This window comes from Eptesicus fuscus, chromosome 12 (assembly GCF_027574615.1).
Source record: "Eptesicus fuscus isolate TK198812 chromosome 12, DD_ASM_mEF_20220401, whole genome shotgun sequence".
Classification (NCBI taxonomy): Eukaryota; Metazoa; Chordata; class Mammalia; order Chiroptera; family Vespertilionidae; genus Eptesicus; species Eptesicus fuscus.
This window is the reverse complement of record NC_072484.1, coordinates 14371415-14389760: the sequence shown is the minus strand read 5'-3', so window position 1 is coordinate 14389760 and position 18346 is coordinate 14371415. Positions and strand designations below refer to the sequence as shown.

At 40.4% G+C, this 18346-nt stretch overlaps 1 protein-coding gene across 1 annotated transcript in view; it reads left to right on the top strand.

Annotated features, from left to right (window-relative positions):
• KIZ (kizuna centrosomal protein) overlaps positions 1-18346 on the top strand; it is a 132220-nt gene that overhangs the window by 74175 nt on the left and 39699 nt on the right. Inside the window, exon 8 of the mRNA XM_054724101.1 lies at positions 1304-1451. Coding sequence (XP_054580076.1) covers positions 1304-1451 — 148 coding nt within the window. The remainder of the gene's footprint in view (positions 1-1303; positions 1452-18346) is intronic.

Below are 18346 nucleotides of genomic sequence, written 5' to 3'. Positions count from 1 at the left end.
ATAAATGTGTGATTCTATCCCTTTACTTACCGATTTTCAGAATAACAAATTGTTGTCCTAGTAGCATCCAGAGGTTATTTTGTTTATATTTTTTATTGTGGTAAAACACACATAAAATTTAGCAGCTTAACCATTTTTAAGTGTACAGTTCAGTAGTGTTAAGTACATTCATATTGTTATGCAACCAATCTCTGGAACGTTTTAATTTTACAAAACTGAAACTCTATCTATACCATTAAACAACTCTCCATTTCTCCCTCCTTCAGTCCCTGGCAATTTCCATCCCCCTTTCTCTTTCTATGAATTTGACTAGCCTATGTGAGTGGAATCATACAGTATTTGTCTTTTTATGGCCAGCTTATTTCACTTAGCATAATGTCCTTAAGATTTATCCCTATTGTAGCATGTGGCAAGATTTCTTTCCTTTTTAAGGCTAAATCCAAGGTTTTTTTTATTTCATTTTTTTTTTTTTAAAAAAAAGTCATGGCTTTTTATATACTAGTTATGTCAGTCCATTGTCACTATTATTCTTTTTGGTGCTCAAATTGTGCCATCTTTGGCCAGTGGGATCCCCTCTCTAAGATAGCTCCTGAGGCTTTTGACATGACTCAGTAGCCTTTGATAGCTTCCTTATTTTCTGGTGTGATGGTGTTCCGGGTTCTCTTGTACATTTCCTGCCCCAGAACTGGAATAGGGAATTTTTATAAAGGGCCCTGGTTCCTTTCAGCATCCAAATAACATAGTATACATGCAAGGTAGGCTTACTTTTTAACTCTTTCCTAATGCTACCTTAATATTTTTAATTATAAGTAGACCATAGTAAGAGTATAACAAAGATAAACTATTGTTAAAATGAAAATGTGACCTATTTCTTTTAATGACATTTAAGAGGAGCATGGCCATCCATGCAGTGATTTGAAACCATGACTGCACGTTAGAGCACTCTATATGCCTTAAAAAATTGTTATGGCTGGGTCACACCCCAGGCCTATTTTACTAGACTCTGTAGCGGGTGGCACCAGGTACTTACGTTTTACAGATTTTCCCAGATGGTTCCACTACACAGCCGAAGTTGAGATTGCTTGTCTAACAATCAAATGATAACCAAAATAAAATAAAAAATGTTTTAATGTACCTGGACTCTAAAAATGTCCTTAGTCCAGAATAAATTAGGTCCCAAACTTTTCTGGATTACCTACAGTATCTTCTACTAACTTGATTATGGGGCCTTTAAAAATGTGGGAATCTCATAAATAAACCAAACTGACAAATCTCTAATGTTTCTCCTGTTTCTGTTTTATAGACCTGAACAAGCACTGGCCTCGGGCTTATTAGGGGCACCATTGAGTCAGAGTGTGGCCACCTTGAAAGAACATTATAATTCTATCGAAGAGGAGAGAGCTAAACCGTCTGAAGTTATCCCAGTCAAAAATGTGGACCAGAGGACAAAGGTTAGTCATTTTTTTTAAAGTTTCAAGATGTACAAGGTAATGATTTGAGGAAATAGTTACATTCTTAACATATTTGAGAAAATAATAAGTGAGGTTTTGTGGTTGGTTTTTAACTTTCTGATCTCAGGCCTTTTGCATATTGTTTGTGTAGGAATCTCACCTCCTTACATAAAGTTAATTCGGGTCCTAGCTGTAAGATCTAATCTAACACACCTACCACAGCATTTTCCAAGGAGCTTAGAAGCATCTTGTAGCATTCTGGTTTCCTTTCTCCACTCTGTACTTTCAAAACACTGTATGGTTGGTCATTCGTGTCAATTCAGCAATTATGTGTTAATCCATTTCTGTACACAGGCACCATCCCAGATCCATTGGAGGGAAAGACATAAATAAAATATGGCCCCATTCTGGGGAATGGCATAGTGGGATGCATGTAATAAGAAAATGGCAAAAAATGTGGGCCTTCAGAAAAGGGAGGAAGAAATGGGGGCAAGGGGGAGGTGACCCTCAAAAGACTGACAAGATTTTGACAGGCTATGAGTACAGGGTGGGACGAGAGGGAAGGACTGTTAGGAGTCAAAGAACAGACCAGAAAAGCCAACATGTATTCAGGAAATGGAGCAGGGTCATCATCTGTGGCCGAAGTGTGGGCACCAGGCTGAGGATAGTGGGCGAGAAAGTCCAAGGTGTTCCCTGGCCCAGGTGTGCAGGGTCCAATCCAGGCTAGGGAGCTTATGTTTAGTTGACTAGATTTTGGAAAGCCATGGGAGCTTTCTGAGCAGGGCTATAGTAAGGTTCTGCAGTGCTTTGGGGAATTTCACCTGCTTGGATTAGGACTGAGGCACGAGAGAGAGAGACAGAGAGAGAAGAGACAGAGACAGAGAGGGGGGAGGGGGAGGGGGAGAGGGAGAGGGAAAGTAAGAGGGGATGGAAACTGATGGAGCAAGGTCCCATGGGAAGGAAGGGAAGCACAAAGGGAACCCGAAGTCCAGATTTAGAGCATTCCCATTGTAGTCTGTGTCGTTTCCTAGAAAAGCCATAGTCAAAGAGATGGTCTTTTTTCTCCTAAGTTTAATATCATGAATTTGTCTTACTGTAAACCATTGTTTCTCATCCATATACATAATACATAATACAGGGTTTTCTGTCTTTGATCCTTTTTAACTTGTTATTTTTATCATGCACATAGTTCAAGGATTCGACATGTGCCCCTCCTGGAGCCTTGCCACCTCTGTCTCAGAGCTGTGCACCTGTGTTGCTGTATGTTCAGAGCCTCTGCCATCTCCCCTCAAGTCTTTCAGGGAACTTTCAGATCTCTAGTCCATGCCTTTTCCTTGCCTCTTAAATTAAAAGAGAGTGGAAGAGCCCTGGCCAGGTGACTCTGTTGGTTGGAGCATCATCCCATGCACCAGATGGTTGCAGGTTCGATTCCCAGTCAGAGCACATACATAGATTGTGGGTTCAATATCGGTGGGGGCAAGTACAGGAGGCAGTCTATTGATATTTCTTTCTCACATTGATGTTTCTCTTCCCCTCTTTCCCTCCTTTTCCCTCATCCTTTCTCTCTAAAACATCAATAGAAGGCATGTCCTTTGGTGAGGATTTAAAAAAGAGACAGAGTAAAAGGACTTTTTAAAAGTATATCAAACATATATACATAGAATGATATATGTTCCTCATGTTGTGGTGACCCCCAACCATAAAATTATTTTCGTTTCTACTTCATAACTGTAATTTTGCTACTGTTATGAATCATAATGTAAATATCTGTGTTTTCCGATGGTCTTAGGCGACCCTGCTAGCGGTTCTCAATTGAGAACTGCTGCTAGTAGAGCCTAAGACCATCGGAAAATTATAGTTATGAAGTAGCAATGAACTGTATTAAAGGGTCGCGGCATGAGAACCACTGCTTTAAATCATCATGATCTCATCTTAGTTGCAATCATAAAAATTACCAATAAATTAATGACAACATCTGTACTTAAAGATGGAAGTAAAGAAGCAGTTTCACAAATGGCTAGGTTCTGAATGAAGAAATGCACAGCAACAATGAACAATGTTACCAAAATTATATGGGCAGGGCAAGCGTTGGGAGCTTTAGGACTAAATACTTCTGTGGGTTCTAGTTTATGCATCATCCGTTTACAATTAGCAAAATCAAGTATCTCGGAGTTGTTATCCTGCGTTGAAACAATATATACATTTAGTAACTAATATGGGTTAAATATTTCGCTATAGATAAAATTCTTAAAGATTTTCAAAATTTAAGAACGCTTTACTAGTAATTACTTGGTTAAGTAAGAGTCTAATGAAGCTCAGAAATATTTACTTTGATCTCTTGGGTAAATGGCTAATTAAACAGCACAAGTAAATGATGTTTACCTGTGGGTCCCCTTGCTGTCAGCGGGAGTCAATCCATCTCTTGAGTAAATACATCATTAAGCTCTGAAACTGGGATTATGTCCCCTCAAGACTCGATAAGGTCCACAGCACCCGCATAATCTATTAGGCAATTACATTATTGAGCTGCATACTTTAATCAGAAAAATTTGTAATTACTTTATATGAAAAAAAATGAGTTGGGTGCTTCATTAAAATACAAAGTGCCTTAATACTTTTTTATTTTAAGTGATGTTTGTTTCCACCTGGGAAAACTCCAAACAAAGCAGAGTGATCTGCTGGTGTCACTGATAGAATAGGTTGGTCCTGTTGCCCACACACACACATAAATCAGACATGTGACTGGTCACAGGAATCCCCTCACCTCTCCCTAAATGGTGGGCTGGTTTCTTGTTCTCTCTTGAATATTCATCTGCTGGCTCATAAGAATACTTTCCCTTTCTTTTAATTGCTACATAGATAAAATCCCTTTCCTATGATTTAGATACAACTTAAGCGATGATGCTTGCCTTTCTCTATAAACACTGAAAATTTACCTTAAGTGAGCCTATCTCTTATCTTTTTGCATCTACGATAACACATCATTGGAATGTCAAAGGAATTTTCCTTTTTCCAGAACCCTCAAAGCACAGGCACCGCTCTGATGAGACCACAAATCCCCTCATTGTCATTGAGTTAATTGTTGACTGTTAACTATCCTGCACCCACCTAAGTGAAAGAAGTGTGTGTCTATCATTTTACTTTTTATCCAACCCCAGGGGTTCCCCCCATCCCACTTTGCTTTCTTTCGCCTCCCTAATCTATCGCCAATGGATTTCATGTGACCCACTTGTCTCCTCTTTTGATTGTAATGTATAAAATAAGGTGTGAAAATGCCATTCTCCGGAGCATTATCTCAATCCATTGAGATTTTGCTTCCCGACAATTGTGGACAAGGTTTGGTTCAAATAAACTCACAAAATTCTTCACAGGTTTGAATGTTTCTTATGTTGACCATGTAAATTTGGGATTGTTACAATAAAAATCACTTAGTATAACAGAAGAATTTTCTAACCCTTCCCCAAGAATGTCCTTTTTCTATATATCCTATATTGTTATTTGTTAGGGTAGATACAATAGGCCAGGATTGGGTGAATTCAGTATTCCATATTGATTGGGGGCATAACCATTCACCTCTTTGGTTTTTACAATTAGATAGGGAGCTGGGTTCCCATTGTTTACTATTTTTTAAGTATTGCCCATCTAATTCCCATTGGACGTATTCTAGTGTTATTGAGAATGGTTTCTATGCCAGCCAGTTGAACTACTGAGAATCTAAGCTTAAGATCTAACTGAGTTACCTGGGCTTTTAAGATACATCAGCCCAGCTGGCATGGCTCAGTGGTTGAGCGTAGACCTATGAACCAGGAGGTCATGGTTCAACAAAGCATTAACATTATTATCATAACTAAAAATCAGAATATCGTTGTCTGGTAGGTGGGAAAGGTTAGCAGGTACCCAAGTTAAATTTTTTATATCTAATAAGAAAGGGGGTCTCAGGAGATAGATATTGTTTCATTAGGAAACCATAAGGAGAATAGTAACAATATAATAATCCTTTTATGTATATTCAACCAATAACAATTAGGTGATAGAAGAGCAAGGTTTGAGAGAAGTTCAAAGAACAAATTTAACAATTTTCAACATCAATTTGTCAGCAAACAGTCCTTGTTGATGTCTTGGGATAGCTGTCTGCCTTCGATGGCAGCAACTTCTCGAAAAATCTTTGATCTTCGCAGTAGATGGAGACAAATGTCAGAGACAGGAGTAGAGATCCTTTCCCGCAGTTAGGTGCCTTTTTTAAATGAAAAATGTGAATCCATGAGTAAACTCTTGAGTTTGGCTGCACATGGGTTAGTTAGTAATACCTAGCAAGGTCCCTTCCAATGAGGTTGGAGAGAGTCTTTTTTACTTGATGTCTTTTCCAGTAGACCAAATCTCGTGATTATAAGCCATGGTCTTTGAAATCTTCGTCTCAGGGAATATACTGTGAAATGAACTGGTTACTAATTTATTGATGTCTTTAAGCTGATTAATAATTCCTCACCAATAATGTAGAATGCCTCCTTTTAGTAAAGTTAGTTCATATGCCCTTTCATGCAGATGCATAGGGTGTCCAGTGCCTATTTCATAAAGAGAAAGTCTATGTTTACCAAAAGGAGTGTATATTAGGTTGAGGAGCACTATAGGGAGAGCTTTTGTCCAGGGGAGATTAAAGGCTTCTGAAATTTTGGCTAGTTGAACTTTTATTGTACCATGCTACATTCCATTAACCAGAGGATTGAGGTTGATAAGCACAATGACAATTCTGTAGAATAGGCCAAATGTTACAGATGGATTTTATTATTTTCCCCGTGAAATGAGTCCATGGTAACTGTGACTCACTCAGAGGAAATTCCCCAATTGGGAATTATTTTTTCTATAACAATTTACCAACCATTAAGGCTGTTGTTCCCCTGTAAGGGAATGCCTTGAACTAGTGAGAAAATATACAAATCATAACTAATATATATTTGTATCCCTGAAATGGTGGTATTTGGATAAAATCTAATTGCCATACCTCAAATTGGCCTAAAGGAAATGGAAAATGTCATTGGCATCCATGAAGTGGTTTTCCTGGGTTATATTTTAAGTAAATAAAACATCTGCTGTACTCTTTATGAGCTACAGTAAGAGAAAGTTTCCAGTAATATTGTTTACTCCATTAAATCATCGTTTTCAGGTCCCCAATGTGTTAGCTCAGTATAGGGAGTTGGGCCCCTATAGGTGAGATTGATTTCTGATTGGGTCTAAGCCATTTCTGTTTGCTTGGGTCAAAGGTTCCCCCTTTTTGTTGCCATATCCTTTTTTCTTCTCCCACAGCTCTGTTGGAACTGTAAAAGATAGTGTGTTATTGATTTAATAGAAAGCAAGGAGCATTCTCAGGTATGAATAACTTGACTGTTTAACGCCACCTGCTTAGCTGCAGCATAAGCTAAATGGTTTCCTTTTACTTCCATGGCAGTAGTTTTAGAGTGTCCTGGGATTTTGATAATTGCCAATTGTTTGGGTTGCTGAATGAAATCTAATAATTCTGCAACCATTTTACATGAACTGCCCTGAGGAAGTTAAGAAGCCTCGCTGCTTCCATAACATTCCAAAGTCATGAGCTACACCAAAAGCATAGTTACCGTCGGTGTAAATATTGGCTACTTGATCTTTGGCTAATGGACAAGCCCAAGTTAGAGCAATTAGTTCAGCTTGCTGTGCAGATCTTATTTCAGGTAGATAGAAACTTTCAATTATGTCTACCATGGAAGTTATTGCATATCCAGCTCAGTAATGTCCCATTTATCTTTCAGATAAGATCCATATTTAAACCAAGTTAAATCAGCATTATCACTGGCCATTTCCTGTAAATCATTTCTAGGAACAAGAAGGTGGTCAGTAAGCAAAACACAATTGTGGGTGTGTTCATCCTGTAAAGAGGGTAACAAAGTTGCAGGGTTTAGATCAGGGGTCCTCAAACTTTTTAAACGGGGGGCCAGTTCACTGTCCCTCAGACCGTTGGAGGGCCAGACTATAGTTTAAAAAAAAACTATGAACAAATTCCTGCCGAAACCGGTTTGGCTCAGTGGATAGAGCATCGGCCTGCGGACTCAAGGGTCCCAGGTTCGATTCCGGTCAAGGGCATATACCTTGGTTGCGGGCACATCCCCAGTAGGGGGTGTGCAAGAGGCAGCTGATCGATGTTTCTCTCTCATCGATATTTCTAACTCTCTATCCCTCTCCCTTCCTCTCTGTAAAAAATCAATAAAATATATTTTTTTAAAAAATTCCTATGCACACTGCACATATCTTATTTTGAAGTAAAAAAACAAAACGGCCAAAACACCCGCATGTGGCCCGCGGGCCGTAGTTTGAGGACACCTGGTTTAGATAATTACACCAAGTAAAAATAATATTAGGTGCAGAAAGAAGAGTCGTTCATAAGAAGCCAATGGACTGACAGAGAAGTGTTGGGTGTGATGAGAGTTCAGTAAAGATTCAACAGAATGAGGAACATGAATAGTTAAAGGAGAGGCCATAACTGTCTCTTCTGTTTATGTACATAACATGGCTATAGCAGAGATGGTCCTCATACAGGGAAGGACCCCTTTTGCTACTGAGTCTAGTTGCTCACTGTCATAGCCTATAGGTTTATGATGGTCTCCATGTTTCTGAGTTAGAGCTCCTAAAGCATTCCCTTTATTTTTATGTGTGAAAAGGAAGAAAGGAAGTTTGTAAGTAGGTTTTCCCAGAACAGGAGCTTTGTATTATACTTCCTTTAGAGCTTTGTAGAGGCTTGTTTCCCTTTGGGGTTCCATTGAATTAGATCAGGTTGATCTCACTTTAATAGGACATGTAGAGGCTGGGTCATTACTGAAAAATTTGGAAACCAGTTTCGACAACATCCAAACCCAGGAATCCTCTAAGCTGCTTTCTTGTTTTTAGAAGAGGAAAAGATAGGATTCCTCTGAATCTCTCAGGGTTAATCAGTAGCCCATCTTTAGGTAAGAGATGGCCAACGTATTTTACTTGAAGTAAGCAAAATTGAAGCTTTTCCTTTGAGACCTTATGTCCTTTTATAGCTAGCTGTTGTAATAAGTAAATTGTGTCCTTTGGGGAGTCTAGTAATGTCCTAGGGCAGTGGTCAGCAAACTCATTAGTCAATAGAGCCAAATATCAACAGGACAACGATTGAAATTTCTTTTGAGAGCCAAATTTTTTAAACTTAAACTTCTTCTAACGCCACTTCTTCAAAATAGACTCGCCCAGGCCGTGGTATTTTGTGGAAGAGCCACACTCAAGGGGCCAAAGAGCCGCATGTGGCTCGCGAGCCGCAGTTTGCTGACCACGGTCCTAGGGCATAAAAGTAAATCATCCACATGTTAGATTAAAGTGGAATCTCTAGGAAATTTAACATCATTTAAATCAATTTTTAATATCTGGGAGAAATAGGTGGGATTCTGTATATTCCTGGGGCCTTACAGTCTAAGTAAATTGGCAATCTTCCCAGGTGAAGGTAAGAGATATTGACTGTCTTTTTCTATTGGAATGCTGAAAAAGGCACTACATAAATTTATTACTGAAAAATATTGGCAGTCCCCAGGAAGAGCTGATAACAAGGTATGTGGATTTGGAACCACAGGATGTCTAAGAATAACTACCTTATTTATAGCTATAAGATCCTATAAAAATCTCCATCCTTTTCCATTTGTTTTGTTTTTTTACTGGAAGGATAGGAGAATTACAGGGACTTGTACATGGAATTTTAAGTCCGCCTTTTAAGTAATCTTGTATAATGGGCTTAATTCCAGTTAGTGCATCAGGTCTTTAAGGATATTGGTGAATATTAGGTAGAGGCAAAGTATTATCAATAGTTATTTTAGCCCTAGTTGGTTTGGCTCAGCGGTTGGAGTATCAGCCTGCAGACTGAAGGGTCTGATTCCAGTTAGAGGCACATACCTCGGTTGCAGGCTCAAACCCCGGCCCCAGCCAGAGTGCATGTGGGAGGCAACCAAACGATGTTTCTCTCTCTGTGTCTCCCTCTCCCTTCCACTCTCTCTAAAAGTCAATGGAAAAGATTTCCTTGGGTGAGTATTAACCAAAAAAATAAAAAATAGTTATTTCAATAGGAGTGAGTTACTTGATCTTGCCATTGGAAAGGCCCAAAATTGCATTGGAATGTCCTGCAACAAACATTCAGTCTCAAGATTATTTTCCTTAAGTAGAAGTTTCTTTAAAATCATTATTTTTCCAATTGGTTCAGTATCCAATTCATTTAGTTCTAAATACATTTCACCCTTCTGGGCAAAGGCTATGTGGGCATCATGGGTTTCAAGAAAATCTCTCCCTATTAGGTGAATTGGGACTAATTTGACTAGTAAAAATATATGTTGCCCATAACATTCTCTAGTTGGAAAGGGACAGGTTCTGATTTAAAAACAGTCCTTGATTAGTTAGATACCCCTACCATTTGTACAGAAGCTTTATTCTGAAGAAGAGGGTTAAGAATGGATAAAATAGCTCCAATATCTGCAAGGGCCTTAGTAATTTCCCTTTATGATAATTTTAATTTATCTTAAAGTATTAGTAAGGAGAAGGAGAAATGCTCTCTCATAGTCCTCAGAGTAGCCCTATGCTTGCTTCTGTTGTTTTTCTTTTTCTAAATTCTATTTTAGTTTTCTACAATCCTTCTATAGCAACCTGGCTTTTTAGAGTAAAAATAGACTCTTCTCTACCCTTTGTGTGCCTCTGACTTGATTGCTTAATTGTTGGAGATGTAAGTTCATGATTTTGGTAGCTTTATCTTTTTCTCTCCTTTAAATAGTTTGAGATAGTTTATCAGCCAAAATAGCCAGTTCATCATTATGTGTGGTCTGACAGTTTATATTGTTGAACCAAAGTTACAAACTCTTCATCTAGTCCTTCCAAAAATGTCAAATTTAATAAAGGATCATTTTGATGATCGTTAAACTATCTGGAGACAGACCTGAGTATTGTTTGAAAGTTTTTCAAAATGTTCAAAGATATCAAGCACTGGTTCATCAGGCTTTCATTTACATTGCTGATATAGGTCTCATTCATTTTCCAGGGGAAAATGTTAGGTATGGCTTGGTAAAGCCAGTGAGCTAATTCCCTGCATTTTTCCTAGTCTGTGTCTGTTTTAAAAAACTCTCTACATGCGCATGCCAGCTAACCTTTTCAGCCATTCTATTGCCCTTCTCTCAGGAACCAGTAGGTATATTATTTGCAACAGGTCAGAATAGCCAGGATCATATGTTCTAACAAATTCCTTTGTACCCATTGAGGTCCTTCTTAATTATGGTATGGTCCAAGGAACTTACACAATCACTGGTTCCCTTCTACCTGAGACTGTTTTTTTCCCTGAAGGGAGCTGCTAGAATTCTGGCTTATCCTTGTCTGAATTTCTATTTTCATTTTTCCCTAGTTCAATAGAGAGTGGTAGTGGAGGAGATATAAATGAAAGAAAGAAGGTAGGGGGAGGGCAAGTCTGGACAAGGAAGCTCAGAGAGCAAAGGATATAATGGAAGAGCTGTAGAAGGGATGTTGGCATTTATTAGCTTCAGAAACCTTTTTTAGTTCAGAGACAGTCTCTAAAATTTTCTTATTAACTTCCTGTAAAAAAGATAATTTATCTGAGCCTCTCCTAGAAGCTTCTAATTTCCAATCAAGATATGCTTTTCATTCATTCAGTTTAATTTTAGAGCTGGCTTTTTCTTATTGAGCATGCAGAAAAATCAATTTGGAGATGTCAAGAATTCCTCACTTTGGCACTTTCAAGCTGATACCATTTTTGGTTAAATTTTCTCATTTCTATAGATACTTGCAAGTTGAGGTTCCATACAAATTATATATATAACCTGCAGGAGTATTAACAGAAGCTAAAGTTTTGGGGGTAACAGAAGCTAAGGTTTTTGGGGTCCGTCAACCTTTACAGGCATGATTTCCCATGTTAATTTTAGTTTTCTTTGGATATCTACAGAGCCTGAACAAATTTCTAGGGATGTTGTGTGGTGGATTGAAGTGTGCAGCTTATGAGTTGAGCTCTAAGGGGCTGTCACCTCACCAGTCACTTTCTTTCATTTATATCTCCTCCACTACCCTCTTATGTGTCTTGATTTCTCTCCCAGCTGTCTAATACAGCTGTGAGGACTCAGAGCACTAAGTAACCAAATCACACCCCAAGACAAATCAATTACTTAATCACAGTTGACTTGGAATTTCCTATGAGGCTCATGCATGTAGTGAGGGATACCCTCTGACACTTCCACAAAGATTCTTAGTCACCTAAGAATACCTGAAATTCAAGCTAGAGGGAGGAAGTACCCCTTATCTTCAGAGCCAAATGAGTTCAGGTTTTCATTTATCCAACAAAAGTGGTGGTGGTGTTCAGATTTGCAGTTAAGTAGTTCCAATTGAAAAAACAAAATTAAAACCAGCCACCCATCTCAACTCCTATCCTTTAGTGCCACCTCAAAGATTTTCTAAGAACAGCTCAAGTAAAGTCAGGCCCTCTGCCACAAGCAAGGGAAGGTTCGGAACTCAAAGAGATGACTCACCCAAGTTTACCTGATGTGAGGTTGGGAGCCAGTGGGGCTCAACGGGCCCCTGCTGGTACCTAGCATTGAGTCCAGGTTCAAGGGGTGATCCTGGACGAGCTTCTTGATTATAGATTAGGGAGGCAGGAGAAAACAAAGTGGAGAAATCTCTGGGATTGGGTAAAAAGTAAAACAAATCACATTTGTATTTATAGGATAGTTAACAGTCAACAATTAACATGATAACAATAACAATAAGGGGATTTGTGGCCTCTACTTTTTATTTATTTATTTACTTTTATTTATTTATTTATTTATTTATTGCAGTGGTTGTGCTCTGGGGCATCCAGGAAAAGAGGAAATTACTTTGCTATTCCAAAAGTATGTTATTTTATATGCCTAAAGACATCAGATAGGCTCAGTTAAGGTAAAGATTGACTTTTGTCAGGGAAGATACCCACCATGAACTACTTTTAGTTTTAATTTCAGACCATCCTATATGGTTACTTTCGGTTGCTGTGTTTATAAGTCCGCCATGCAGTCCTCCCATCACAGAAATTTGATTCTTTTCTATCCAGTATATGTATTCTTTAAAAAACTAGCAGGGGGAAAAAAACATACCAACTTCTACTAGCAGGGGGAAAAAAAACATACAAACTTGGAATGTCAAGGTAACCAAAACGAAGAAAAAAAAAATTGTTGTTATCTGACCCTCCATATTTAACCTTTTAACATTAAGGTGTATGGTTTTTGATAGTTAATGTATTGACATGGGTTGTACTGTTTGTGTACACAGCTTCTTTTTCCCCCACTTGTCACAAATGCACTTCTTTTCTAATTATCACATGTTCTACATAATTTCCCATGGCTGTCCAGAGACCCCATTTAGGGCAGTCGGACATCCCTCTCACAATCCAGGACTGCTGGCTCCCAACTGCTCACCTGCCTGCCTTCCTGATTGCCCCTAATCACTTCTGCATGCCAGCCTGATCACCCCCTAACCACTGCCCTGCCAGCCTGATTGATGTCTAACTGCTCCCTTGCCAGCCTGTTTGCCCCCAACTTCCCTCCTCTGCTGGCCTGGTCACCCCTAACTGCCCTCCCCTGCAGGCTTGATTGCCCCCAACTGCCCTCCCTTGCAGGCCTGGTCCCTACCAACTGCCCTCCCCTGCTGGCCATCTTGTAGTGGCCATCTTGTGTCCACATGGGGGCAGAATCTTTGACCACACGGGGGCAACTATCTTGATCTATTGTGTTGGAGTGATGGTCAATCTGCATATTACTCTTTTATTAGATAGGATAGAGGCCTGGTGCATGGGTGGGGGCCAGCTGGTTTGCCCTAAAGGGTGTCCAGGATCAGGGTGGGGGTTCCCTTGGGGCATTGGGTGGCCTGGGCGAGGGGCCTGTGGTGGTTTGCAGGCTGGCCATGCCCCCTGGCAACCCAAGCGGAGGCCCTGGTATCTGGGATATATTTATCTTCTACAATTGAAACTTTGTAGCCTGGAGTCCCGGGCCCGGGTGAGGCTGCGCGCCCCTGGGTCCGGATGAGGCCACACGCCCCTGGGACCGAGTGAGGCCGCGCGCCCCCAGGTCCAGATGAGGCCACGCGCCCCCGGGTCCGGGTGAGGCCACGCGCCCCTGGGTCCGGGTGAAGCTGGGGCCCGGGCCGGGTGAGGCCGCATGCCCCCCGGGTCTGGGTGAGGCCACGCGCCCCTGGGTCCGGGTGAGGCCGCGCCCCTGGGTCTGGGAGAGGCCACGCGCCCCTGGGTCTGGGTGAGGCTGGGTCCCGGGCCCGGGTGAGGCCGCACCCCTGGGTCCGGGGAAGGCCGCGCGCCCCTGGATCCGGGTGAGACCACGCGCCCCGGGGCCCGGGTGATGCTGGGTCCCGGGTCTGGGTGAGGCCACGCACCCCTGAGTCTGGGTGAGGTCGCGCCCCTGGGTCCGGGCGAGACCAAACCAGAGGGAGTCGGACCTGCATTACCACCATTTGTCCACCATCCAGAACTGAAAAGTCAGTGCTGACATGTACACATAAGGAACTGGTGGACATTGAAATTGGGTCTCAAAAGAACTGTTGGTCCAGAAAGAAACTCACTACAGACTGATTCATTTGCCTGTCAGCATAACTATTATTGCTCGTCTCACATTCGGTTCTTATAAGTATATTTCTAGTAACACATGATCTCACTCATCTAGGGGAAATGATGAACAACATAGACTGATGAACAAGAACAGACCCAGAAACAAGGAGGCATCGATCGGACTGTCGGGCCTCAGAGGGAGGGTAGAGGAGGGTGGGGGTAGGGGGGAGAGATCAACCAAAGGACTTGTGTGTATGCATACGAGCCTAACAAATGGTTAAGGACAACAGGGGGGTGGGGGCATCCGTGGGGAGGGGTGTGGGATGGGAATGGGGGGATGAGGACAAATATGTGACACCGTAATCAATAAAGAAATTTAAAAAAAAAAAAAAAAGAAACTTTGTAGCCTGGAGTGAAGCCAAGCCTTCTGCCCGCTCAGTGGCGGCAGCCATTTCTGTTGGAGTTTATTCACCTTCTATAATTAAAACTTTGTAGCCTGGAGTGGAGGCCTAGGCTGGCCAGGGCAGGTGGAAAGCTTGGCTTCCTCCGTTGCCGGTGGCAACCCTAGCCTGTTCTCTCCAGCTCCGTGGCTGCCGGCACTTTTCTTAGGATTTATCTTCTATAATTGAAACTTTGTATCCTTGAGTGGAGGCCTAGGCCTGGCCAGGGTGTGTGGAAAGCTTGGCTTTCTCCATTGCCGGGGAAACCCAAGCCTCCCTCCTGCTCTCTGTGGAGGCAGCCATCTTGGTTGGGGTTAATTTACACATTCGCTCTGATTGGCTGGTGGGCGTGGCTGGTGGGCGTGGTTTGTGAGTGTAGCAGAGTGATGGTTAATTTGCATATTACTCTTTTATTAGGTAGGATTCCAGTCTCTCTGACTAGACTCCTGTTGTTGAGCATTTAAGTTGCTTTTTATTTTTTCTCTAGAAAAAAGTTTCAAAAAACATCTGAGCAATTCAGTTTTTACAAATACCCATCCTACTTCCTTAGAATGAATTCTTATATGTAAAGTTTTTAGGTCAAAGGTTATGTGAATTTCTTAGGTATTTGCTATGCACTGCTTACTCTGGAAGAGTCATCAGAGTTACCAAGAATGGATGAAAATATCATTTCTTTGAGCTCTTTATGAAACTGGATACTGTCAACATTTTTTTAGCACCAAATTGAAAAGTGCAAATGACATCCAATTTTTTTTTTGTTCATCTGACCTTTAATTACAATTGAGGTCAGATCTTCCCACTGCCTATTTGTTAGCCATTTGTATTTCTTCTTTTATAATTTGCCAGTTCATGTTCTTTGCTCATTTTTCTATTAGGTTAGTAATATCTTTTCTTATTAACTTGTAGGAACTCTTTTTATATACATTTGTACAATTCATTGTAATATTTGAGCAGTTTTATATCCACCATTTATTTTTCTTAATGGTGTTTTGGACACAAAGTCTTTTCCATTAATATCTTCATTTATCTATTTATGCATTTGAGTATCACAGTTGACAAGTTTCTGCATTTATCTATTTATGCATTTGAGTATCACAATTGACAAGTTCCAGACCTACCAGGATTCATATTTAAATTGAACTTTGAGAAAATTTCTAGTAGAATTAAGCCAATAATTATAGGTATCCTGTTTAGTGTAATTAATAGGACACTTATCTTTTGTAAGATCTGAAATATGGAGCTATCACTATCAGTCATTTTGCAAATATGTGCCTTTTAATTGAATTTCTGAACTCTTTCTGCTGGCTTCTGGGAAGGCAGAAAAGTGAGGAACTAGTTTGTTCATATTGACTTAGGCTTCAGACTGCTGAGAACGTGAGACAGTCTCCAGTCTTTGCTCCTGGCTTCCAAACGTATGAAATCAAACAGAGTTTGTATGAGTTAACAGATAACTTAAAACCCATGCAGCCCTGGCCAGTGTGGCTCAGTTGGTTGAAGTATCATCTTGTTCACCAGAAGGTGGCAGGTTCAATTCCCAGTTAGGGCACATACCCAGTTTGCAGATTTGATCCCTAGTTGTATGCGTCTGAGAGGCAACCGGTTGATATTTCTCTCTCACATCAATGTTTCTCTCACTTTCTCTCTCCCTTTCTCTCTCAAATCAATAAAAACATCTCCTCAAATGAGGATTTTAAAAAACAACCCATGCATAGTCCATTCATAAGCACTATCAGAAGGCCCATGATAACATTGTTGTCTGGTGGTATTTTTCAGATAGGGAACTTCAATTTGTGAATGCTTTCGAACCCCGTGTGAGATGTGTAGAGCAGCTTGTTCACTCTTCCCTGGACTTTTGTTCTGGTACTATATGGGTTAGTGTTTCCAGTCTCAGCCTGCAAAATCATTCCGATTTTGGGCTTCCTTAGAAATATGTATTTCTAAAAGATCTGTAAGTAATATAGATATTTTTCCTGACTTTATAGAATTTGTTTTGGACTACAAACTGCAGACCATTCCCTGTTTGAATTTGACTTTTGTTTCTGTCCTTGCTTATCATAATCCCTGTTCCTTAGGGACTTATATTGTAGATTCCTTTATGATGGATTGGGGAGATCTGCTGCTCTCTTTGTTGGCTCTATGGCTAGTAGAGTCAAGTCAACCATTCTCATGTTGTAATTTGATAACTCATCAAAATTCTTATAGATATAAAATTCTCATCTTTGAGAAATTATCTATAGAATTATCTTATAAGGCGAGTCCTTTTATAAATTTCTCTATCAATAAAGTAATAGAAATCCTAGAAATATGTATAGTTAAGTAATGAAAATAAATGAGATAAAATATACAAAGTAAATGAAAACCTGCAGTATGCTCACCACTTTATTACTTCACCACTTTATTTACCACCATGGTTAAAAAAAATAGGGCACTATTGGCTGTGGTGTTACTCTGATCAAGCATACAAGGAGTTACTAGAAAGATGTTTGCAGTATTATTAAAGCATTTTATTCTGTGTTCTTTTGAAGCCCAGCTCAGCTAAAGCAAAGGGGGTCTAATATGAAAGGGATATTCAAAACAGTGAGATAAGTTGTATATCATAATGGAGAGACTAGTGGGAAGTTATATGAGTCATTGACAATCCAAAACAGTTTTCATTGTCTACAAATTCTTCACTAGAAAATGTAGAAAGCTTCAGCAGTCCTCTATCAATTTTATTTTTAAAATGTATGTTAAGACAGTAGCTATCTTGAACTCATGCCAAGAAATTATTAGTTACAGTTGTTGCATAAGGTAATCTGAGGGAGAAATACATAATTGAAGTGCTCTCAGAAAGTTTGAATTATTTGAAATATCAGAAAGAGAAAATTATAGCTTTATAACTATAGAATTTTGGTCAGTTCTTTTTGTTCCTATTCTAAAATGCTTTTCATATACCCAGGATTATTGGACACACAGAGTAGGAACTTAAGTCTCCTTGGGTACAGCCTAGATCAGGATCTAGAAATGAGGCATGCCAGGATGGTACATATGGCAGTCAAAGACCTGGTAATACTCTTCACCCCTCTCTTCTGGAAGATTCTAGAAGCAGGTGAAGAGCAATAGTTCATGTAGGCAGCTGAGATTGGGGCTCTATGGGAGCCAGCCCTGAGCTTCAAGGGCAGGACACTCTACTGGACCCCAGTCTGCAGATACAGGGATACTGTGCAGATCATCCCTACAGAGACTTATCACAACTCGAGTAAAATCCAGGGATCACTTTATACATGTAGAGGAAAAGCTCCCAAGGCTAACTTGAGACTAAGTCCTTTGGCCAAGGAGACTACAACTCCTAATCCCCTGAAATCAGCTGATCCAGCCTCTAGGATAGGCCATGGGCCCAGGAAGCCAGCCAGTCCTGGGGAGGGCAGAGGGCAGAGGGCAGGAGTATGTTTCAGGAATATCAAGGCCGATGATGACAGTGGCTATTTTTTTCAAAGCCAAACTTACAAGGTCAGATCTTCCATGTTCTGCCTCAGTGATTCTCCCTGTGAGGACATTTTCGCCTTCTTTCATGTTAATAACAAGGCAAGTTTATCATCTTCCCTCTTGTGTACTAGAAAATTCTGTTGTAACTGCTTCACCCTTGGACTAACATGACCTGTGAGGCTTTGTCCAGCTCCATTCTTCATATTAATGTGTAGAATCTCACCTCCCTTTCCCACAGATTGTGTTGGACACTGCACTGTATTTACTACTGTTGTCAGATACCAACGAAAAGTGAGCAACTCATCGAAGTTTCCTCTCCCAACCGCCTGGGCAAATCACTTCTGAGTAAGAAGTGAGAAGGAAACATACTCTGGCAGCAGAACGAT